This window comes from Melanotaenia boesemani, chromosome 2 (genome assembly GCF_017639745.1).
Source record: "Melanotaenia boesemani isolate fMelBoe1 chromosome 2, fMelBoe1.pri, whole genome shotgun sequence".
NCBI lineage: Eukaryota > Metazoa > Chordata > Actinopteri > Atheriniformes > Melanotaeniidae > Melanotaenia > Melanotaenia boesemani.
Window position 1 is genome coordinate 22,069,727 of NC_055683.1, and position 25,702 is coordinate 22,095,428.

The following is a 25,702-nucleotide window of genomic DNA, read 5'->3' on the forward strand; positions in this document are numbered from 1 at the left end:
AAAATAATGAAAGAAAGGACTCTGGAGAAAAGGATGGACAAGTGAGCTGTAACAAGTGGGAAAGTGAATGAAGAGAAGAGGGGCTAAAACAACCAGTTATTCTGCTTCCTCTTATTTAGATGGAAATGAAAGCAAAAGTGAAAAACATGATGGGAAAACAGCAGGACAGAGAAAGCATGTGTAAGAAAATGAGTGATTTTGGTGAGGAAAAGACAGATATGTAAAGAAATACGATGGAAAGAGGATGTACACTGAAATGGAAAAGGTTTTGTGATGGAACACAGTGTTTAAATGTCAAGCCAGATTAGATAGAAAAGATCAGCTTTGGCTCAGAGGGCTAAAATTGTTATGTGTGGTCACAGTCTGGGTAAGGTATTCGTACTTCCTCCAGAAAATACTTGTCACTTTAGTTTTGGCATGACGAAAGCCCACAGTGCACATGTTCACCAGAGTGGAAAACCTGTAGAGCCCTTTTCTGGAAAACAAACCCAAAGAAAAAAAAAAGAAAGAAAGAAAAACACCCTTTTATCTTATTAAGAAAATTAATTAAATGAATGATAAATTTACTTACAAACAAATACATAAACTGTTTGTCTCTGTGTTCCACTATGTTTTTCTTCCACTTCCTCTACTTATAGCTAACCAAAAAATAAGAAAAAAAAGTAATACTCCTGGTGCATTTTCTGTTTTGTTCTTACTTGTGAAACTCTTTCTAACCTTTTTTTTTTTTTTTTCTTCCAACATTTGTCCCTCCACCCCAGGACACTTTGCGGGAATGCCCACCTGACCACAAAACTGATGTGGACTATGCCTGCAATCCAAGCCTTCAGTTTATCTCGCCCATGTACTTTGTCTCCTTTGTGCTCACCGCCCAGTTTGTGCTCATCAATGTGGTGGTGGCCGTGCTGATGAAGCACCTGGACGACTCCAACAAGGAGGCCCAAGAGGAGGCGGAGATGGATGCAGAAATTGAGCTGGAGCTGGCCCAGGGCACCCTCTGTTGCATGGGTGCCCCCAGTTGTGGGGGTGGGGGGGTGGACAAAGGAATGCTCACTGCTGGATCAGGGCCTGGAGGAACGGCAGGGAGAAAAGAGAGAGGAAGTGCAAGAGGAGAGAAGGGAGAGGGGGTGAGGAGAATGCGACATGCAGTAACCACTGCACACCAAGGACCCTACAACACCAGCGACTCCAACCGGACCTTGTACTCACCATCACAAGTACGTATTTCTGCAAGTGCTAGTTTTTTAGACTTAGAGTTTTGTTTGAGGTGTGCAGGTGAGGGAGTCTGTGTGTGTAAGTAGGAATAATCTCAAGCCAGAAGGTCAGACCAATCAGTCTTTTTAAGCAATTAAACAACTTGTAGTTTCTCTTAAAACTAAATCATCTGAGAATTAGTCGGTCAAAAGAGGTAAACAATGTCAGTGTTTCAGAGCTCGGCTGTGTGGTTCAAAACAGTTGCAACTTGTTAGAATCTGCTGTGTTGCTGTAGTATTTCTACAGCTTACCTGAGATGAATAAATGGAGTCTAATATATCAACACGTTTCTGTAATGTCAACTCTAAGAAGATGACTAGAAATACAATTTTACAACAACGCACAGCATACAATATGCAGTATGAAACCATACATAGCATGATTACAGCTAAATAGTGTCATAATATAAGTTTCTGTATTTGGTAATAAGTTAAATAACGTTGGCTACTGCTTTGGGTTTTGGGTGTGCAGGAAAATCTGTAAACGCAGAAGCAGCATTTGAAAAACAAAATGGCAGCCAGGCGTTAATCAAAATCAACAGATGTGAGCAGCTATATGAAAAAAGAAGTTTGCCGGTCTGGGGAATTCAGGTGTGTTAACACATAACCAAGGAGGAAAGACATCAGCAATGAACTTATAGAAGCAATTGTTGCAGCCAATAATCTGTGAAAGGTTACTACTGTAGACTGTTTCCAAACTATTTAGAGTCCATCATTACATGTTGAGAAAAAATAATCACAAGTACAAAACATTCAAGGCATTTGAGAAAGTGCAACACAGGAGCTTTTAACTTTATGTTTGCAGGATTATTGTGGCTGCCTTGTGTATTTTGCATTTGTGCACATCCTCAAAAATTAATGCCACACATTCAAAAGCTACAATGTGCAAGTCACCACTAGGACCAATATGACCAGATGTAAGATCTGAGGATTGACAGGGGTAAAAATGATGGAAAGTTTTGAAGACAACACTTAGCGTCCTTGGTTTGAGAGCCTTACATACCATCTACAATACTCTTGCTATCAATGTTTTTTTTTTTTTGTTGTTGTTGTTGTTTTTTTTCTGCTATGATCTCAAAATTAACCAAATACTTACCTCCTCTATGTTTACCATTTTGTTAACATCTACAAATTTTATAACTTTGTCTGGTCTGACATCTTTAATGTTCCTTCTAGTGGACCAAGTGTAACAAGCATAGCATAGAAGCAAGTATGTAAACAATTACACCCACAATGGAGCTGGTTGCCTGCGCAAGCGTGAAGTTTAAAAGCAAGTTTATTCTTAGCCTTAGACTTGTCAGGCCTCACTTACCATGTTAAAGCTAATGGCAGTACAGTTAGAAAAGGATGGCCAAGCGTGGCTGGTTTGGGGGGGTTGCCAGTTGTCCAGGCCTCAACCTGACTGAAATGTTAACCGTAAGAGAGTCATGTACAAAAAATTTCTCCAAACCTTAAAAGGAAAGTCATAAAGAGGATGGGCCAAAATTCCTCCATAATGATGTAAGTGATTCATAGCATCATTCAGAGAACAATTACTTAAAGTTAATACCACTAAAAGTGGTTCTACAAATGGTGGAATTGGGGGGAATTTACTTTGTTTTTCACCTGCTGCTTCTGCACTTTAGCTTAGTTTTTGTTCAGTAAATAATAACACAATATATTTCTTATATTATTGTTCAACTCAGGTTTTATCTCCCTGATTGTAAGACCTAGAATACCCAGAGGATTGTTTTTTTATTATCTCTTGATACATAAAACCTTGGAATTGAAAGAGGGTTTATTCCCTTTTCACATGATTGTAAATATCTGCTGCGTCAGACTGTCAGATTGCTTCTCTTTACACCACAGCAAAATATCAGATCTTCCAGAGAAAATGACATATTTGATGCACAAGCCGGAAGAACACAAAAAAGATTAATAATATGGCAGTAATGACTGTTTTAGTGTTTGAATGGTGCTGATATCAGAGTAGAGTAGAGACTTGGTGCTTTTCTTTTTGCAAAATGTGCTAAAAGCCTCAGTGCTTGGCTGCACTCTGTCATCCATTTTTTTTTTTTTTTTTTTTTTTTTTTTTTGTTAAATTTGAACTTTTATTCTTTTTTGTGAGAAGGAAAGGAGGGCATGAAGGGTTAAACATTTTCATGAAGAGTGGGGAGAATAAGAAAAAACAGTTTAAAATAATAACAACTGCACAATAACAACTAATTTAAAAAGTCAATTAAAGTATATGGCAGTAATTTAATATATTTTACTAATTAAACTAAACAGCCAAATGAATATTATGCTGATGAAAGGCAATAAATTTTCAGTTTACATTTTCCTGAACAGTCATCATAGCGACCCATGCTGTCAGCAAGGTGAGGTGAAAAATCAAAATCGCTTATTCAATTAGATATATTTTTTTCCATTTAAGCTTTATTGACCTCTCAGCACTCACATGAGACTGTTAGTTTGCAGATTTATGTGCACAGGTTAATTATTATTTCACTACTCACACCTGTGTGTGTGAGACAGTCAGCAGAGACGTACACTTTCATTATAAAATCGCTAATGATAGTCTGAGATATCCACACGGATACTCGCATAAAGATGACTCACCAGCTGCCACGAGGAGTCTCACCTTTGTGGAGCTAATCTTGGCAGCATGGAGCCATTTTTAGTTCAGTGTTGGCTGACGAAGGAACTTAATGCAGACCAGAGAAAACACACAGGCTGCATCCTCCCCCACTTTTTTCCACCTCAATTGTTCTCTCTTTAGTTCTCTGTCTCACTCGTAATGCGGGAGGGAATCAAGCAGAACGATGTAATTTATTCAGAGCACAGGTCCTTAGCTGTGTGTGTGTATATACGTGAGTGCTAGTTTAAGTGTCTATGTGCAATCAAACAACATAAATTTTCATAATCTCCTCAGGAGCTCCTCTAGTAAAAGAAAAATGTTTTTACTGAGCACAAAACATTCCAAAATGAAAATTAGGGTTTCAAATATAACAAGTAGCTGATGAGTTGTCACCCATAAATGTGATGTGTGTGTACAATTAATTCAGAAAGAGCTATGTCTCAGATGAGGTCTGATAATATACAGTGGCATGCAAAACATTGGGCAAACATGATGAAATGATTGACCGGTTTTCAAAAGAAATACACATAGTCACAGAGAGCCAGACAGGAAGCAGGATTTTTATAATGTGCATAATGTGCAATAGATTCTCTAATGAAATTGCAGAATCTAATATGTCTTAATGTTAAGCCTTTGGACTTGATTTATTTGATTTGTTTTCTAGTGCTTCTGTGTTCAAGTGTTAACGGTTTCATTAGAATATTTTAGAACAGAATATATTAGAATATTTTTTAGCAAATAATGCATACAAAAAATTAAATAAGTCCTTACTAACACACACTTCATTCATAATTGGTAAACTGGGCAAAAAACAAAGCTCAGAGTGATGCAAAATGATGAGCCGTTTAAGAGCCAAAAGAGACGGTTCTTCTAAAGGAATGAACTAAAAGAGCTGAATCTTTGAAAAAGAGTCGGACTCCCCATCATTGCAATATGCTGCAACATTTTATTACCACTCAGTCTGACTTTAGGATGTTTTGCAGTCACATAGAGGTTATTTGTTTCTAATAATGCTGTAAGCATTTGTCCTGGAAAGTTTTCTTGCCTTTCCAGAACTCAACTTGACATCCAGCATTCTTGTAAAGAGCTTTTCCTGCTTTGTGGACATCAATTATTTATTTTCAAAATGCCTGGCAGCTTGTGATTATTGGAACAAAGTTTTTAAAGCTGTGAAATTTGAATCATTTGCCCTCTCCAGACAATCTCTGGGAACAATGGGCTAAATAATGTCTGATCAAGTAAGGATCAAGGATCAAGGAATCTTTATTATCCCATGAGGTTAATTTGTTGTACAGCAAGCAGTAAAATCAATCAGTCAGTGCACAATCACACAAACAACAATAAATATCTAAAGGACCTTTATCTTAGGCCTCGTTGGGTTAGAAAATGTTTGTATGGTTTCTCTTTACTTTCCTTCTCTTTCCTCTAAAAGTAAATGGGACAATGACAATTTTGAACTTGTTTTATCTTCACTTTTTTTTTTACTTTTCCAAGTTTTGCTTGTCACTGTATGCAGATTTTACTAGTCAAACACAGATCCCAAGTACAACCAATTTATCCTAGTTAAAGCTACTGAGCCTTTTTAACTGCATTGTGATGCATTAGTTACTAAAGAAGAGACTGTAGGAAGTTCACACACACACACATACACTCACAGGAATAGAGCAAAGAACCAAGAGAGGAGAGATAATGGCCAAGCCAGTGACAGTCAGATAGAGGCAGTAATTAATTTCAGCTCTCTCCTCTCTCGCTCTCAACTTCCATTCCCTATAGACGAGCCCTATTGTTGTCCACTAATACAGTTATTAATGGGGCCAGCACATAGGCCACCACAGTCAATCAAACATTATTTTTATATTAAGCTTTCCACCTACACAGAACAGACTATCTTGGGCCTGTCTGTGAGAGGGATACAAAAAAAGAGTGTGTATTCTTTATACATGCATGTGTTGCGCTGGCTATGCCAGAGTCAGCTTGTCTTCATGCCAAACTGTGGCTCTGAAGCCCTGTTTCATAAGCCAGCATGATTTATGCATATTTATACTGCTGGGAGTACTGTAACTTGGCTCTTGAATTCATAACTCCCTCGTTTTTGAAAACATAAGTCATAAGTAAATGTAATATAGCCAGATGAGTCATAAGAAATGTGTCTTTGCATAACAGATCTAAGTATAGTCCTACAAGCAGCGTTGTAGAATTGTGTTATGAAAACAGGTTTACGTGGGGACTGAAGAGGAGTGACCTGCTTTCAGAGTATTGTTTGGGAAATATCTGCTGATGTAATACAGTTATTTTGGCTGGCAGGAAGGTGCTACAGGCGCAATGCATCCATTTCATTAGGAAATATAGGGTCCTGCCAAGGAATGCAGAAAACATATTTGTAAAGCAGTTTTAATTTTTCTGTAGGTAGTTTCCTTTTTTCTATTAGATTGGTTTTCCAGAAACCAATCTGGCAGATGAAATTCCATCAAGGAAGGATCATTGAAGTCACTGAAACAAGCCCTCAGTGATTCAGTCTAAATTACTTTAAACCTAATAATACCCAAAGCAGAAAGCACAAGCTTAAATCTTAAATTGTTTCAACAAGGTATTGAACAGCCTAATTGAGGTGATACATCAAATGTAATTGCTCTGCTCTCAAGGCTCCAGGCTTTGATAGTAAATTTATGGGCTAATGAGGGTTCAGGGTTTATTATTGAGGACTTTCTTTTTTCCAAATGTGTTGAGCCCCAAAGGCCAACAAAGTATGACTGGAGAATTTGCTCTGGTTGATTGTTACACAATGTTTGACATCATGTTTTTTGGGCAGGAGTTGTAGAAATATAATAAATGTTGTAAGATCTACTTTTGTTAGGGTGAAAATGCACATGAATGACCATGTGCATTTGTATGTGAGCATATAGAAGAGTGCAAAAGCATACCTGCGTGTGCACACAGGCACCTTTGTAACCCTTACGATGGTGTATGCATTTCCCTGCGTGTTCTTTGTCCTCGCATGTCGGCATGTGCACATGTTTGCGCCTGCGTGCATTCTGGTCTGCCGGCCTGCGTCCCGTGTGCTTGTATGTATGTGTGTGTGTGCGTCTGTGTGTACGTGTGTGTGCGTGTATGTGTTCCAGGAGAGCCAGTGGTTGGACAGCGTATCTCTCCTAATCAAGGATACGTTTGAGGGGGAGATGCTGATGATCGACAACCTCTCCGGTTCTGTCTTCCACCACTACTCCTCTCCTCCACCTGTCTGCAAAGACTGCAAGGGCCACCCACAAGAGGTACCACCCTGAACACACATGAATACAGAAATGTCTGCAGTACACACACAAGCCCCTGTGGAGGGCATATATTTAAGCCATTCTTCGGGGTAAATATCCTCCAGGCAAACAACGGTTGTAAGCAATGGTTAGACACAACTCTTTACAGCAGTTTACAGTTTGTTGGGTGGTTTGTCTCTAAGGTTAACAGGTTCAACCTGGAAGCCCATTTTTATATAATTCAACACCTGAAAATCAGATGAGGAAGTAGAAGTAATTTTATTTTAGCACAATGAACCCAGCAAGAAATCCAGAGACTTTATGGGCCAACAACATAAATGAATCTGCAGTCCTCTGCATCCACTGCTGCTCTGGTTCTCTGGATTGATAGTCAGAAAGCAGCACATAGCACCCAGACTGAAATCTAAAACAACTCCAGAGTGTCAGTAGTATTAAAGAAAATGTCAACTTGCTTGGTTGGTGTGAATAAAAAGAAAAAGAAGAAGAAGAAGAAGAAGCCTCAGAAATGCATCATTGCATTACAATAATGAAGGACCTATATATTTCTAGCCCTTTCACCTGCATTTTTTATGTAAAATTAATTTGTGGATGCACATTTCCCCTATTTTTGAAGATCATCAGGGCATGCCAGATTTGTGCAGCTCTGCAGTTATTTTGTTTAATGAAAAGAGAAAAAAGAAGCCATCAACTTTGGGTAGTGTAGCAGTGAAAATCTCATTTCAGCATTAAATTTCAATCCTGAATACTCAAACACCCATACCAGACATAGTGTACATATTCATGTGCAAAGAACCACAGATACACGCTCTAACCATGTTTTAGACAAGACTGTATGCATGTAGAAATATACAAAGGAACATGCATTTTCATGTACGTTCATGAAAATACATGGGGCTTCATTCATTATACAAAGCAGTTTTAATGGAATATGTTGGCAAAGTTTGTGCTTTATAACTTTTCCAACTCATCTATATACTATTATGTTTCAGAGTAGCAGCCCTTAATTAAACTCATCAGCTTAAGATAGACGCAGCTTTCCATATGTGCATGAATGTGGATTAATGAGGCCCTCTGCATGCATACACAAATGCAACCACTATTGATGATGTATGCATGCATGCGTGCACGCACACACCAACAATCTCCTTTACTTGTGCATATACGTTAAGGTGCCTTGTAAACAGGAGCTCCTGCATTTAATACACACATATTGTCCTGTTCAAGTGTTGTCCATCACAATGACAAAGTGCAGTGGGTCAGCTCAGAGGAAGCCGTAACTGGGATCTACACCTCCTCACCTGTCAGCTCCACTTTCTGCCTGTCTGCAGATGCTGTCAAACCATCAATCTTCCCTCCCTCTTTTACATGCTTCCTCTCTTCGTGTGTACTTCCACTCCTCTCTCTGTGTCTGTCTCTGATTTACTGTATCTGATCCTGTGGTGTTCTGCTGTAAATTTCCATGTTCTTTGATCTTAAAAATTGCATATGAGGTGTGTTTGTGGGTGGCAGAGCTAGTGTGTGTGCGCTCTTTGGATACATGGGTCTTTCCCTGCTGAGTCCTGTGCAGATTTTATGTTTTTTAAGAGGAAAGCCAGCCACTGTGGGAAACTTGGGTGCAGTATGTGTAATAGCAGAGATATTCAAGTAACTGCCTAATAAGCTCTTGAGATGAGCCACAGCTTGAGAGTGACATTCAAGTGTGCAGGAAACGGTTCAGTGGAGCAGTGAGGACCTTTGCCATTAACTTAGCCTCAAGAGTACGAGTTCCCTTCACTTATTTTACAATATTTTAAGAAAGGTTTATCAATAGTTACTAGAATGATTCAAATAGAATATAATACATTGGTCATACATTGGAAGCTCAAAATATTGACCACATGTAATAATGAATAAATAAAAACAGCAATAAATAGATGATGTGATAGCAGTGGGCTATCAGAGCCCTGATCCCGACATCAGTCAGTCTGGGATTACATGTGGAGACAGCAGCACATGAGACGGCTCAAACCCAGAGAAGAGTTGTCAAGCTCTCCAGACACTTTACTGTGTCACACACAGCTGAGCTGTAGTGTGTCTAAGTTCTCTCAGGAGCCTTTGAGAGGCCTCTACTTCTTGACAAGTGTCTACCTTTGCCTACCTGAATAGGTTGAAGGTTTACATTGGAACAAGTCGATGACCCGAAGCAAGCAACCAAGAAAGCTCAAGAGTAGGTTTGTGAAAGTCTTGGAATGACTTGGAACTACATCCCTGGAGAGATTTGATGGCTGTGCACTGATATTCCCCATACAGACTGGCTTGAATGTTACAACCTAGAAAAATTGGAGAAATTTCCAAACTAGTAGCTCATTGTCCTAAAAGACTTTGACTGTCCCTGCTGCGAAAAGATTCTTTATACGAGAGTTAAGTGACAGGTTGAACACTACATATGCTGGATGTTTTAGACTCCTATTTAAAAACTGTTTTTGCCGTTAAGAAGAATTGTTTGTAGACTGATGAGGAAAACATTTACTGAATTTAAATGTGACAAAATCTGGAAAATTGTGGCGGGCAGAAAAACTAAAATGAGGCGTGACTCTGTGTGTGTGTGTGTTGCAGAAAATAATCCCTCACTACTGGTACACCTGAATTATAGCATATATAATATTGCAAAACTGTGTTCTGACTAGCATGACCCACGCACTCCGGTCCTAAAATATTAGCCATGCATGTTTTCTCTTCAGTTCCCTTATGTCGATGCTGAATAGAACATATTTCCTCTCTGCTTTCATGCTGCAGCAAACACTTTCAGTTGGTTCTTGCCCAAGTCTCCTTTCTTGTTAGTGAAGCTATCAATATTTCTGTGGTTACCTTGGAGGCAACGTTGTAGCAAGCATTCCTGTAGCCATTGTGCTTTGTGTTGTCCCTGGAGACACAGCCAAGAATACAGGAAGAGAGAGGCTATAGTTTCCATTACTTGTCAATAAATGCACCAGCTGGTGACCTGCAGAGACCTCTGCTGAAGCTATTTACAACCCACCTCTGAGACACAGCAAGTCACAAATATGCTGCTGTCACATAGTGGCATATGAGCCAGTATATGACACAAAACAGAAAAACTGTAAAGTGTTTCCTTGAATTAATGAGTTGCTTTGCTGTGCTTCTGCCTTGCTTCTTTGCTTTGCTTCATTTCATCTCTTTCATTCTTGCTCTATCTCTCCTTTTGGTGCCTATGGCAGTGGTGATTTACTGCCTCATATCAGCAATGAATCTTTCTCTATGAAGCTCTTTGTCTTTTTCACCTATCGGCACTTGTTAACACATCGCTAACCGGCCTCAATTCATTGAATTTCACTCGGCCCTGTTAAAGTCCCCTTTTTTAATTCCCCTTTCTCTGGCTATTTATTGCTGTGCCTCTTCAAAGAAACATTGCTGGAACACATCACAGTGCTTACAGAACCCTGAAATTCCACTCCAACTTACTTTTATTATTTTATTATGCACAAAAAACTGTCAATGACCAAATCAGCAGCCTCATGAGCCAAGCTATCTGCAGTGCTAAAGAATTCAAACTAGTTGGAGCCAATTGTGGTACAAATTTGAGAGAAATACTGTTGACACAAAAATATCCTGTATGTAGTTTGAGTGCATTTTAATGTATGTACATTTTAAAATACACCCAGAGGATTGGTGTAGAATTATGCGGTTCTGGTACCACTACATCATCCTCGTCAGAGAACAGAGCGAAAAACATCTGTTCTCTCTCTTGCATATAAATGCAAATACTGCAGTTCATACATTCCGACAAAAACGTTCACACACCGCTTGGATATCTGCTCCTGTCTTCTCTGTTAATGCCACTGGAAAACATTTGTTCAGATGATGATGACAAAGCATTGATACTACTTCTTGAAATCTCTCACCCTGCTCTCTTTACAGACAGCTCCACAGCATTATGGCCACTTTGAATTGTCAACAACTGGTGAACCATATCGCAGCTTGGTGGAGGTTTATTTTATCTTGTCTGTGTGGCATATATTGAGCATAATGTGATGCTGTGTTAACAAAGAAGTTATGCAAGACTCTGTCAAAAGAGTTTAAGATATAATCCTTAATTAACATGCTCAAAATGTAAGCTACCGAGGTCTTCTGTATCACAAATCCTTATGTTGAGCTCTAAAAGAGATTAAGTAATTCCAGGAGGTTAACGCAGTTGCTGTGCCTTCTCTCAATGTGCTTTCAAGGCATTAATAACTGAAGTTGATTCTTTGCAGCAGATCAGAATGGCAGAGATTGAACAGGCGTCATTGAAGTCAGAGCAACTCTCCGACAAGTCCTCATCCCCTGCTCTGCCAGATGACCTCAGCCTGGACGAACACACTGCCTATCACCTGCTGGCACAAGAGGGCAAGGTGGGTGTGAGCAGAAGTTGAACAGGGGAAGATTAGGGTCTCACCCTCTCAATAAAAGATGAAAGATCACTTTTAAGCCTTAACAAACCTAGAGTATGAATGTACAAGACTTATACACAGGCATATGTTCTATTCTTAGGAAGATTCATTTTCTGAAACACTGTGCATACGTTTTAAATGTCTTTGCAATAGTAGGTTCAACAATCATGTATTCAAGGAATACTCAAGTTGCATTCACCAACTATGATTTAGAAATTAGTAAATATAATTTAGAGGCAATAATGTGCAGCTTAAACAGATAAGCTTTTATTGATGTAATCATGTTATAGCTAGCTCAGTAATTGGCTAAATACTAGCATGACTTTCTGAGAGAGAGTTCTAATGAAAATGATCTGTTTAAATGTTAGGAGCATTCACCTGCTTAACTTCTAGTAGGTCCTTTTTATACTTGACATTAAGAGTTTATTCTACTCTCATACAAGTATCAAATTACCACATAACTTTCATGGTTGTGCTCTAGGCTCTCTTCCACTCACAGATATGAACCTCTCGTTTCAAACTTTATGGTTTTCTCTCCAATTACGAGGCTAACCATTTTTTCTTTTAAGAAACCACAGTCTAGCCACCACAGACCATCTCATGAATAAATCTCTCCAGCATCTTTTCCCCAGTTACCAGCCTGGGTGGCACTCACATCTCCCTTTCCTGAACCGGCTCTTCCGCTTTAGACTTTATCTATTATGCTTCACCTTTCTCTGTGTTTCCCCTCGGGTGATTTCACACCTGCTCTGCACCTCTCTCGAGCCCTTCTATCTCCATCTCTTGTCATCGATCCTTCTTAGATATTCTCCTCTGTATCAGCGTAATGCTCCTTAGCTCTAGCTTGCAATAACACATTATGGATGCAAGACCTTGCTTATTAGAGAAAGGCTAGGGCAAGAGAGAGAATTGGAGTGAGACAAAATATGAGGAAAAAAATAAGGTTAATGATTTTGTTCGTCAAGTAGAATGGTTTTTCAGTCTGCGAAGGATACAATGAAACACCATTAAAGCTTTGAATGAAGCTTTATTCAAGTGCTTGGACTGGAGAATCATCTCATACTTTCAAATAAAACATTTCATCCAATGCCAGACAAACATCATCCAGTTTACACAGGGTGTTTGTGAATGCATGGTTTTCATATATATACTTAAGGTTTATTCCTGATATGTTAAAAATACTGAACAAACTTCTAGCTTTTCTACTTTTTACTTGCTCTGGCATCTTACTGTCATTTGGCCCAAAATAACATGTACAGACACTATATCCTGGCTTGGATCTTGCCACAGATGTAAACAAGAATTTCTGCACCTGTTATAGCTGCTTTCTATATTGGTGAAGAATTAAATTAACACCAAAATTAGCATTGCGTAATATGCCATTGCATAATAGTACAACATGCTGGAAGAACCTTACACAGTCACATTGAGCGGACTCTGTCCTCCACTGGAAAACAGAAAGCTAGTATATATATATATATATATATATATATATATTATTTCTCTTTCTTTTTCTCATTTCTTCTCTACATTTAACACATCCTTTAACACATCCAGGCCAGATTCTAGTGCCCAGGGAGCAGTTGGGGGTTAACAGCCTTGCTCAGGGGCCCACTGTGGTTCACATTCATTGCCAGTATGGGGACTTGAACTTTAGTCCTTCCTCTCACAGTCCACCTTTCAAACAACTAGGACACCATTCCCCATTTTACCATTTCAATGAAAATAATAGCTCATTTTGAATTTGATGGTAGCAACTCATCTCAAAAAAGTTCAAATAAGGGCAACAAAAGGCTGGAAAAATAGTCGGCATGAATTAAAAAACAACTGCATGATTTTAACAACTAATTTGGTTAATTGGCAAAGGTCAGTAGAGTTCAGAGAGGCAGAGACTTTCAGGTTTTAAGATGGGCAAAGGTTCACTAATCTGCAACAAAGACTGAAAATTCTACAGTGTATAAGATCATTGAAAGAGTTACAGAAACAGGAGGAATCTCTGTGCACTACAAACAAGGGCAAAGGTCAATACTGGACATTCGTGATCTTCAGGCCTTTAGGCATTAATCATGATTCTTTACTAGAAATCACCATGAGCTCAGGAACACCTCAAGACATCTATGTCTGTGAACACAGTACCAAATATCAAGAAACACAGCTGCCTTCTCTTGACTAATGACAAAATAGAAAACTTCTCTGTGCCCAATTATTTTAGGCCTGGTAGACACATAAGGATTTTTTTTAATCTTATGAGATTTTTTTATCTGGTCGAGACCTCACACATGAAGATAAAAAATCAGGCACTAAACAGTTTTGATCATAATGTGTGTGGTGTGCTCTGATAATCAAATCACAGAACAACACACACAACAATGCTGTCCCACAACTGATCTACAGTCTAGTAGAGACATCTCACATGACCAAACATGATCTAACAAAAACACAGAAGAAGAACCATAGCAGCAACTGGCAAAAAACGAAGAAGAAACATAGCAACAACCGGAAAACACAACACAGAGAATGGAAAGGGATATACAGGATGAGGGAATGATGGTGGTCTTGGGACTATTGTCAACAGAAAAAGCCAGAACTGAAAAAGTAACAGACTGGAAGTAGCGTGAACACGGACTTTATATACTTTCTTGTTCCCCAGCCAGCTCGCTCTCTTATTGGCTACATTTTGGCTTTCCTCAGAAATTGGGTCGTAAATATTGAACATGTTCAATATTTATTGAACATGTTCAATATTTACAATTGTCGGCTACGACCGGTTTTGGAGACAGTTATTGGCACAAATCCACTCGTAACATACCTCAGACCAAATGATAATTGTACAGAAAACTCTTATAAGAGTCAGGAAAATCAGGCGTTTGCCATGCTTGGTCAGGAAGAAGCAAAACCAGAACAAAAACAGCCCAAAAATCCTTATGCGTGTACCAGGTCTTAAGCTTTATAAGATTATCCTGTCAGATTATCCTGTAGTCTGAGGTGTATTAAAAGTGAATTTGTTCTGATAATCAGCTCCAAAACAGGTCGTGGCCAACAATCACAAATGTTAAACTTGTTTGGTATTTACAACCAAAATTCACGTGTGTGGGGAAAGCCGACGACTTCCGAGTTGTGACTCTATGAGACCGAGCCGACTGGGTAGAAAGAAGTCCGTGCTCATGCTGTCTCCAGTCTGTTATGTTTTTTTTGGTTCAGGATTTTTCTGTTAACAGTAGTCACAAGACTACCATCATTACTTCATTATATATGCCCTCCTCCATGCTGGGTTGTTTTCTGGTTGTGTCTATGGTTCTTCTTCTTGGTTTTTGTTAGATCATTTTTGATCACGCAAGATTTCTGGCTGAGAGGAATAGATCCTAGATCGGCTGTGGGACAGAATTGTTATGTGCAATCAAAAATGTTAAATGCCTGATTTTTATCTTCTTCTAACAGATAAAAAATCTCTTCAGATTCAGAACATCCTTACGTGTGTACCCAGCTTAAAAAGCAAAGAGACCATCCAGCTTGTTATTATAACACTGTTTAAAAGCCTGCATCTCTGATGGTGCTTCATTCATGCACTGTACACGTCTGTGAAGGTACCATCAATACTGACATCTATATTTAAGTTTTAGATCAACATATGTCTCTTTCAGGGAAAGTATTACATACAGTATTTCAGCAAGGCAATACTAAACCCCATACTGCAATCATCACAACAGCATAGCTTCACAGGAGAAGAGTCCAGGTGCTGAGTTTCACCAATAGAAAATATTTTACCATCATGAAATGAAATATCTGGCACAATGAATGCCCAGGACTCTTTAACAGCTAAAATCCTGCATCAGACCAGAATGGAATAACAATCCTCTCCTAAAACTCCAACAACTAGTCTCTACACTCTTACTTTACAGACAGTTGTTAAAAGAAGAGGAGATGCTACAAAATGGTAAACACAACCCTGTTCCAGTACACAGTTGTTTGGGGGATTTTGCATTTGATAAAATGTGTCAGTTTCACCATCTGAGATGTTGTTAATGTTCTATCATTACATTCTGATTTTTATTTCCATTTTACACATCGTCACAACTTTTTTAAGTTGGGATTGTACTATGACATATGGGGATGAGAACACAGCTGTGTGACTGTATACACAAATCATTGATGTAGTTGGTACAAAACCTGCCACACTGATACAGTAGGTGCAGGTTCCTCCTCTGTTCCCTGGACTGAATGACACACTTACACTCTACTAATAGATGTCCATAAGCATTCCTACATACCCCCACTTGACTTAATTTACTCTCCGCTTTTCCAGCTATCTTACACACTCTCAAATTTACAACCAAACATTTAATAATGAAATGTGTAACATTAACATGACAGTAATATCTAGAAACCATCACTAAAATTAAAAGTCAAAAGGGTGATGTGAATCAGAGGCCAGAGCCATGGATGCTATATTGTTTTGTTCTCATATTCTTTTGGGCTTGGTCTCCATCAGGAACCGTCGCCTTACAATTTATATTGGGAGTTATAAACCTTTATCACCCCCTTGGAAAAGATATGAAAGTTTAAGACTAATTCTAAGGTATAAAAATAATCATTTTAATGATTTAAGCTCTTGAATACAGGTCCTAGAGCTCAGTTATCTAAGTTAAAACCTGTGTCCATATCTAATATATTTCCCTTTAGACATTTATGAAAATGCAAACATCAAGTGTATTAATCTATTTTGTAAATTACATAAAATACTTTCCCTTCAAGGTGAGATCTTTTCTTTTGCAGGGAAGGTGCAGCAGTGACATCCACAGTTCTGAGGAGACCAGTGGTGGAGGAGGTCAGGAAGGAGGTCACCAGACTCAGACCGTAGTGCACAGCCAGGTGCAGGGGTCATGCCAGCCATGCAGAGCCCTCAGTGCTGGCACTGAGATGGAGACCACAATGGAGGACATGAAACTGCAAACACACCAGCCACATATGTGCTCACCCCACTGCAGTCCTGGTTAGTAAATCCACACAAGGCTCATTTTAAAAACCCTGTACAAATGTGTATACATTTAATTGCATTAGCATACAGATTGAAGTTGGGTTTTAGTTATGATAGTGGCTTGCTTGCTACTCTGTATGTGTATGTTATGTTTGAGTCTACAAAGTAGATTATAAAGTAGAACATATAATATAACATGACCAGAAAATTTACAGAAATGACTAACAGAAGTATTAAAACCACAATATTTCCCAGAGAAAGGCCATTTAATTTTATCATCATCAACATCATCATCATCATCATTTCATTTCATTCAAGAAATTATATAAAACAAGTAATAAATGCACACAGGCATAAATGCTGCCACAGGTGGGAACTCTGAGACAGTTTTACTGGTGGATGCAGTAAAACAAAGACAAACATGAAAAAACAAGGACAGGAAATAAAAAAAGGACAAGATCAAGGACAAACTCCCCTCAAGAGAGATTTCTGAGCATCTGCACAGTCTTCACCAGCAGTTCACTCACAGCATCCAGCTGTAAATCATATGCTTGTCTTGGTTTTTAATAGCTACTAAATCATTGTTGCCACAAATAAACACAGATTAATACACACTGCCATTAAAGCTAATCCGTCAATAACAGAAGATAGACTATGTATAATTCAATGACAGGATATACATGAAACATGTGTTCTCTCCAGAAGATGGCGTTTCCAACTGTGGGCAAAAGGAAAGACACAGAGAAGGAGAAGGAGGGGAAGCCAGTGGTATTTCTACTCTTTTCCATCTACCAGCAGAGTTCTTTCACTCTGCAGGTGCAGCAATCCCGGTGCCTCCCCACAGTAGAAGCCTACGTTTGTCAAGGGGTATTAGGCTGACCTCCCCATCCTCCTGGGCCTCATTTCGTTCCCCTGGAGCCCATAGAAAGATGCTCTGTGCACAGGTAAGGAAGAAAGAACACATTTTATATTTATATTTTATATTAAAGATGGAAGTTAACATCAGCGAGATGTTTTATTGAGATGTAATTTATTACAAGCTCAAAAAAGCTAATACATGGAGTACATACTGTATACTAGAAGCTGGTACACTTTTCATGAATGTAAATGAGTTGGACTGATGTGCTTTCCCTATCTCTCTTTTGTCTTAAGTATCCATCCCACAGTGACTCATCTCTTGCTACAGGAAGCTCTGAAGGCAGCCTTCAGACCACCCTAGAAGAAGGACTGAGCTTCAGTGTCTCTCCACCACAGAACCTGGAGTTGCCAACAGCTCCCTTAGCACCCATGTGCCCTCTTCCGCTAACCGAAGACAAAATTACTATTTCCTCTCCAGTTCAAACCCTGAGACCGAGGCCCAATCCCTCATGCGCGTTAACCCTTTTGGCCACTAGGGGTCACCAACGGAGCCAGAGCAGCGGGCGTGGCAGCACTAGTCCGGGCTACACCCGTGAGGACTCTATTGACCCCTCAGATGAGGATCTGGGCATTGGCATTGGATCGTCTATTGGAGGCTGTGGCTCTAGCCAAGCGGGCAACAGTGAACATTTATCAGAGGCACTAAGCAGCTTGTCACTGACATCTCTTCTGACACCCAGCTCCCTCATGTACCCAGGAGGAGCAGTGAAGAAGTGCAACAGCACAGGCAGTCTGGACAAAGGGGGGATGCTGCTGTCTTCACGGGGCAGGGAGGGCCGCAGGGAGATTATGGGCCTGGAGCTTATAGACCCCCAGGGCTTTCTGGCAAACCCCTGGACAGGGGTAATAGTTGATCCAAGAAGAGGAGAGAGAGGAGGGGAAGTAGAAGGTGGGGAACTGGGTTTGAAAGGGAAGAGCTCAAGCCAAACAACAGTAGGGCCTTGTCGAGAAAACAGATGAAACCTACTGTTTATTCTTTTTTTGTCTTTCAATTTCTTGGAACTAAACCCTTCGCTGTCCCTCTCACTCTCTCTGCTTCATCAGTGAGACAGAGGTTTGATGACACATGATGCCCTATACTCCAAAGCCAAACCCTCATTTTCCCAATTCAAACTCTTTATATACATTTATGACAAGCTCATGTCCTGTTTATGCTATCTAAGGGGAGTGGTAAAGGTAATGGTTTGATGGTGAGGAAGTGGCCCGCGGATATAAGGTCCAAGGGCTGAAGAGAGGCATATCTACCCTTTTAGGGGCTGTAGTTGTGGAGGATGCTATGGAAACTTCAGATAACGCTGGAAAACTAGGAGTTTCGTTCATTTCTGGGAATCAATAGGTGCGGATACAAAGGAGCGTAAATTCAAAGATCCTACCAAGAGTCTTGATTTTGCTCTACTGTAATTTCCTTTTCTCTGTGACAACTCGGGTTCAGTGAGGTTCGAAATGCAAAGTTAGAAGTACGCAAACTTGACATAGCTATCCATGCCAATAAAGACTGTTTTGATTTGTTTATGTCTCAGAGGCATGGTAGAAAGTGGGTGGAGGACCTGTGATTTTGGAATAAATCAAGGCGGAAGGAAGACTGGGAAAGGAAAAGGCAGGTTTTTTTGGCTGGAAAAGCAGAAAGCGGATCTAATGTCCATCTGTTCTGGCAGACGGAAACAACAGGTCCTACTCACTCTGGCAAAGGACCTTCTGCTGAGATCAGAGTAAAATGTGAGGTGGAGGAGAGTTCAGGAATGAGTCCTCATAGTTTGTGTTTGAGAGCACTGCCTCAGGTACCCAAGGCATGAATTAAATCATTCTCATCACTGCACCATACCTCAGTGTTTTCTGAAACAGGAAATAGGTATTGACTATATGTGTCTGTCAACTTGGTCTTCAATGGCAGCGGAAAATGAAAAGAAATTGAGATGGTGGAGGTCTAACTGTGCGTGGAGTGATTCGTGAAATTTTTTTTTTTTTTTTTTTTTTTCCATTCTATCTTCAGTATCTCCCACTCATGAACATGAAAAAATGAGTGTGAAAGAGAAGTAGGTTATATGGTGATAAATAAACCTTGTCAGAAGTCACAGCAAAAGTGGGAATGAGGTAAGTTATGCTGCACCGAAATATGGCTCACAGCTAGTGACACTAAAGCACACTCCTTTTGGACTCGGCTCTTTCTCACCATCTTTAAGGATTTACAATAAAAGGACAAATCCGTAAGTGCTGCAAAAGACCTTGACTGCATGATGGGATTGCATTTAACCAAGATTTTTATCTATATACAGAGGTGTATCAAGATGTCATTGTTGGGTGATAACCATGTGATTTCTATTCCACTATTTTTGTAGAAAAGAGAATAGGCACGTGCAAGTGTTACCGTTAGTTTGTTCTGATTTAATTTAACCCATGCAGTGTCTAAGACTTGTTGTCTAAGACTTTTTTGTCTGCCATTGGCTTCCAGTTTTATAACATTTTTTAAGGTATGAACAGTGTATAAAACAAAAAAGCAAAAAATTTCAAACCAACTTTGTGCGCTGAAGTGATTGTTCCCTGCAGCACATTTCTCGACGGGAATACTTGTTCCTTGTGGACTTTTTATTTTTTTTTCCAGATGTTGGAATCCGAGGACAACCAGTGGTGGGAACAGCCATATTCACTCACCACATGTGGACTGTCTAGTTCACAGAGAGGACAAACAGACCTGCACACAGGAAACTTTGTTTGCTTGTAGCCTCCTGGCTATAACAAAAAAAAAAAAAAAAAAAAAAAAAAAACATGAACAGCATAAATCATCTCTATGAAAGCTTTAATTTGAGAGTTAAATCACAACATATCGATTATGGGCACATTTGTGTTCTTTAAGCATGGTATGGGGAATGCAATACAGTACGCTTATTCTTGAAATGACGGCTTGATGCACTCATCTTCTCTTCCCCATCTCTTCACACACATACAGTATGTTGTAGCAAACCTTTTCACACATTATCATTTGATATCAGAAGCAACCACTGTAACAAAGATCAAAACATTGTATCTTTTAATGGGAACTTATTTTGGCTTCTGCCACTGGATGAATTACTTCATTCAAAAAGGAGATAACTCATCTTTAAGCCTGATTTCTAGTGATAGACTGTTGTATCCTTAGTATTTTGATCATTACCTTACTTTTAGTTTTTAAAAAGACAGATAAGGTGATGTGAGAAAAATCTGAGGGTTTGACCTCCTTTTATCATGCAAAATCACTTTGATGACTATGTTTTATCATGTGGTGTTGGATATCAATAAGTCAGAAAGTTGTGTGTGTGTGTGTGTGTGTGTGGGTGTGTGTGTGTGTGTGTGTGTGTGTGTGTGTGTGTGTGTGTGTGTGTGTGTGTGTGTGTGTGTGTGTGTGTGTGTGTGTGTGTGTGTGTGTTAATGAGTTCAGGTGAAGAAATTGCCTTTCCCTGAAGTGTCATGTTTGTCAGTGAGGATACTTGAGAAGTGAGGTCGAAGAGGGGAAAAACACAGCAACCAAGGGCTGTTTTAGCTTCAAAGATATATCCTCCTATCATTCTGACAAATCCTTGTGTCAGTGAATATGGCATCAAAGATTAAAGCCTGACAACACAGCAATAAATGTTATATGTGTATGCCCTGAGTAAATGATGTCAATGTGATTTTTATCTCCTCAGAATACAATAGTATTCATTACTGTCTGGTTTTTTGCTTTGACTTGTCTGAGCTCACACCCATTCAGATTGCACCTCTGCCCTCTCAGAGACCAGTCAGAAAAGAGATGGGCTCCAATTGGACAACTTGAACAACTGAAGTTATTGAACTCAGGTCGGGGGGTAAAAACCACTAGTAATATTTTTAAAATAGCTGTAAAGCTGTGCTCAGACACAATGCGAAGCAAATTTTTTGCCTTGCTTCATTCATGTAAATTTGACTGCTGCAGAGTTTTGGTTTTCGTTTTTTTGTCAATGCACTAGACATGAGCTGTAAAATAACACTGCACCAACTGTGTGTGTAAGCAAAGCGTGCCTTTGTAGAGTAAGTGAGTGCTACAGCTCTCATTGAGACTCAACTCAACTTGTTTATACCATTTTTTCTATTGGTCTACTGTATATTAACTTATTGTACAATAGCTCAATAAGGCTACCCACCCTCCAGAGGAGAAAGCTGCCATTTTACATTTCTAGAGAACTTAGATGTGAGTCAGTGAAGTGTAGACCTAATACAGGAGAGACTTGCCACTTTTTAAATTTTTTTTGTTAGTATTCAAGAACTTTTAATCACTGGGTGCTTTTCGCAGTAAATATAATTTTCTTTAAATGTATTTGTTATTGTTTTGCCTCAGACTGTTTAAGCTGTGGTCTACAGTTGTTATGAGTATGCTTTAAAAGTTATTAAGTTTTCCCTACAGGGACTTTGCTGCATTTTTCATGTTGCTACTTTTACAGTTCAAGCATGTGCATTATCCTGCATGAGAATGTGCCTTATCAGTTAGTTATTGAGCCTGCATTTGGAGGTTGGAGGGGTAGCAGATGATTAAGCTACCAGACAAAGTTGACCATTTTTCTATTAGATGCCAACTCATTTCCATTGTAACACCATTTATCTTCCACCTTCTACAAAAAGTTTGTTTTTCCCCTTAAATTCCCATTAAGCAGCAAAAATGCATGATTTTGTTTTGGTGTAAAATGCAACCGTTTGGGGCTGTGGTCCTTCCTCACAGCATCAGTCGTATGGGAGTCTCTTAGCTGGAAGGCATTCAGATTAAATACTTTCAAGAAATGTAAAATGGAAACACTTCATTCTGGTAATAGGGCTGCTACACGAGTACACGTTTTTAGTAAAGACTCATTTCGAACTTTTGTGGTCACGCTTTTATGATCAAACATGCGACCCCTCTTCAAACTATATTGTACATAGTCAAGCCGCCACTAAAATTTGCTTCGCCTTTAGTCTGAATACACCTGCAGAGTGTATAATTCACATTTGTACATATGTGTGTGTTTGATCTGCATGTGTGCATTGCTGCAAATGACCATGGATATATAATTAGTATGCATTTTAAAAACAAATGTACAAAAGTAAAGGGAATGCCCCAGTGTTTTTGACGCCTGCTATGAAACCACTAAAGATCAGCCTGAATTTCAAAAAATGTTTTCTTCCAGCACTTGATTATAAAATTATAAAATATTACATCCTGTGTAATATTACATACATCATCTCTTTATCTTTCTACCTGTTGTTTACATTAAAGAGTACTGGATATGACAGCAAGGGAAAAGAGGCTTAGAACAGTTTAAAGAAAAGAAGAGAAAGCTGGAACCAGGATGGGTACACAAGCACAAAGTGAACGGAAATGACATGGACAGCTGGATGGAGTAAAGCTAACAGACAGTGTGAGGGGCTTAGGTGGTGAGATGCTGAAGGAGCAGGCAACTTCTCAAGACAGCTTGTCATTGGGAGTATTGCCCAGCGGAGCCGTCAGTGCGAGAGAGCGCATTAGGCATGCACGCTGAACTCAGAGGTGTTGTTTACCTCACACCCTCAACCAGCCAGCCCCCCACCTCATCTAACCTCTCAAAATGAGTTCTCCCTCCAGGCCCCTGTACTTCAAATGTCACTGCAGGAGGGTGAAGTGTGTGTGGTGAGTGGGAGGTGTGTATGCATCTTCAAGGCTATGAGTGCATTTTTGGATATATTAGTTATCAAAGGGGTATTTAGAGTCCCCTTTGGATATTCTCAACATGTTAATATGGAGGGTTTTTTAATATTTTACAAGATATTTGAGATTTGAGTTTACGTTTATTTTAAAGAACACATATAAAACAACTGCCATTCACTAAAGAGCTGTACATCAAAAGTAAAACTAATAGTAACATTAATAAAACCAGTAAAACAACAGAGAATTTAAAAAAGTGTATTAAAACAAAAAGTTAAAATTCTCACACTTAATTGAAAGCCAGTGAATATAAATGTTTTTTAAGATGAGATTTAAAAACAGCAAGAGTTGGAGTCTGTCTAATGTGGAGAGGCAGCGTGTTCCACAGTTTAGGAGCCCCCACTGAAAAGGTCCGATCACCTCTGTTTATCAGACTTAACCTTGGGAAAACTAAGCACTGATCAACAAATCTGAGTGATCTGGAGGACACATAAAGCTGCAGGAGCAGCTGACCATTAAGAGCCTTGTCAACAAAAAAACTACTAAATATATCCTAAAACCTACAGGGAGCCAATAAAGGGAAGGAAGTACAGGAGATGCCTAAAGCCAACCTATAAGGAGCGACAATAATCCAGTTGGGATGTAGCATGAATCACCCTTTCAAAGTAGCAAAAAGAAAATTAATGCATACTTTCTAAATACAAAGTCAATGAGGAGCATGAAAATAGATAAGAGTAGAATCTTGGGGAACTCCACATATAAGAGGGGCTGAAAAGGAAACAGATTCTCCAAGGCTTACAGCAAAGCTCCTTTCAGACAGATACGACCTGAACCACTCTAGAGCTTGACTTGGTCTTTCTGCTTTGAATCTGCAGAGCTCCACCTCAAGGTTCAAAAAGACCAGGTTCCAATAGAAGATTTGAGGACCTAATATTGATTCCATGCTGGGATGCTTTACAGCTGATTAGCAATGAAAGGAAATCTAGCATCAGCTATAAGGAAAAGTTTGCTTAGGTGAGGAGAAAAAAGTCACGTATTTAGTTTGTGTTGTGGAGAAGATGACAGACCTGGTATGTTCTGTTTAAAGTTGTGATAGCATAAAATTAGACTTCATGGCTAACTCAGAGATGTTAATCTTAAAGGGGTTCAATCAGTTTATTGCAGACACTACAGTTTTCCATGAAAAGTCTTGGTTTTATAAGTTGAACCCAAAAACAACTGGATTTTACCTCTCAACTAATTATAAAGACTGACGCGCTTCCAACTATTTCTTCAGGTGATGCTGCAAGTATTCCCTGGATCTCTTGGGCCCCAGCTGCCAGCAGCGCCAGTACTCACTGTCAGTGTGCAGCACTCTCTCATGTGAAAAACCTTTAAATCTCATGCTCAGCATGCATTATTCAGCAAATCTGATCATTATTAACTGTTTGGTTTATGAAAACCAGAACATCTCTGAGAAAAAAATTAGTTTTAGCTAACATTGGTATCACATTATTGCTACATTTCTAATTTTCCCCAAAGTGATTGAGAGTGAAAGTGTGACTTTTTCGATGCTTTCATCCAGAATAGTCACACTTCTATCTGATGCATGCAACACAGGCTCACACAAGTGTACATAGACTGCAAGAATTTAATCTCACCTGGAAACCTATTGGTTATACATCAGCCATGACCTTTCTATATACTATGGAAATATTGAAATCTTAGAGCTGCAGAGGGAGTTCTTAGGGTTTCACAGCTCAGTCTTGCATTATGTAATAAAGAAATGTTCTAAATGGATCAGTCAAGGGTAGTTGGTTTAAATAGGAGGGACCAAATAAAGGTTTAGGGCTTTGATTTTCTCAAGGAAGAAAATAAACTCCACCTGATTTGTGTGCCAAAGATGTCTGTTCAGAGAATACCTGGAAAAGAAAAACACAGATGTGTTGCTTATTTTATTTATTTATTTATTTATTTATTTATTTATTTATTGCTTTGCCCAGGGGGATGCCTTTTGTGAGTAAGTTAATAGCTTTTGAGCTGCCACTTAATGAGTCGCATAAGCCAGCAGAGTAACTTTGATATGTTAAGAAATAACATGACCATCATCTTAAGCATACAGCATGAAAAATAAAACTTGAGAGATTTGCTTCCTTTTAAATCATTTAAAAATGAAGGTAAATGAATAACATTTTATTCCCTAATATTTTTTTAGACTTTCTTCACATTATCTTTTTAATTCATTTACTTTTGTCAGTCAGCAAACCTTTACTCACAGACCACACCTGAGTCCTTCCTAACAGAGACACACGCATACATCAAGGCCGTGTAGAAACCAGCTCCTGTCAGCTGTCAAGGCTAACTGCTCAGGGAGTTGTCCAGGCCCATTGATTGTATCTCAGGCTCAAGGGAAAGAGCCAGATAAGGCAGGTTGTGAAGGTGGCACACAAAAGGATGAATAAAGTGCCAGTGAAAGAAGCTGACTGTATAAGATTACAGATAATGGATTTCAATCTCCAGACAATATTTAAACTTTTTCAAATGTAAACTGACTAGTTTTTGTTTTTGTTTTTTTTTTCCTTTTAATGTCTCTTTATTTTTGCTCCCTCTCAGTCTGCTTTCT

At 39.1% G+C, this 25,702-nt stretch overlaps 1 protein-coding gene and 1 long non-coding RNA gene across 5 annotated transcripts in view; one reads left to right on the top strand and one right to left on the bottom strand.

Moving 5' to 3' along the window:
* LOC121653582 (voltage-dependent T-type calcium channel subunit alpha-1I-like) overlaps window positions 1-20,800 on the top strand; it is a 66,455-nt gene extending 45,655 nt beyond the window's left edge. Inside the window, exons 27-32 of one of the 4 annotated variants that reach the window (XM_042007147.1) lie at window positions 762-1,217; window positions 6,990-7,139; window positions 11,390-11,527; window positions 16,340-16,556; window positions 17,244-17,485; window positions 17,694-20,800. In XM_042007147.1, coding sequence (XP_041863081.1) covers window positions 762-1,217; window positions 6,990-7,139; window positions 11,390-11,527; window positions 16,340-16,556; window positions 17,244-17,485; window positions 17,694-18,419 — 1,929 coding nt within the window. In that variant the 3' untranslated portion in view covers window positions 18,420-20,800. The remainder of the gene's footprint in view (window positions 1-761; window positions 1,218-6,989; window positions 7,140-11,389; window positions 11,528-16,339; window positions 16,557-17,243; window positions 17,486-17,693) is intronic. The other 3 variants (XM_042007155.1, XM_042007163.1, XM_042007171.1) reach the window with 3 other exon arrangements.
* On the bottom strand, window positions 448-15,293 carry LOC121653602. The gene is made up of 3 exons (XR_006012823.1): window positions 15,224-15,293; window positions 5,862-5,866; window positions 448-460 (listed from the first exon to the last, which is right to left on the bottom strand). It is a non-coding gene; the product is annotated as an uncharacterized LOC121653602 (long non-coding RNA).
* Window positions 20,801-25,702: the final 4,902 nt, after the last annotated feature.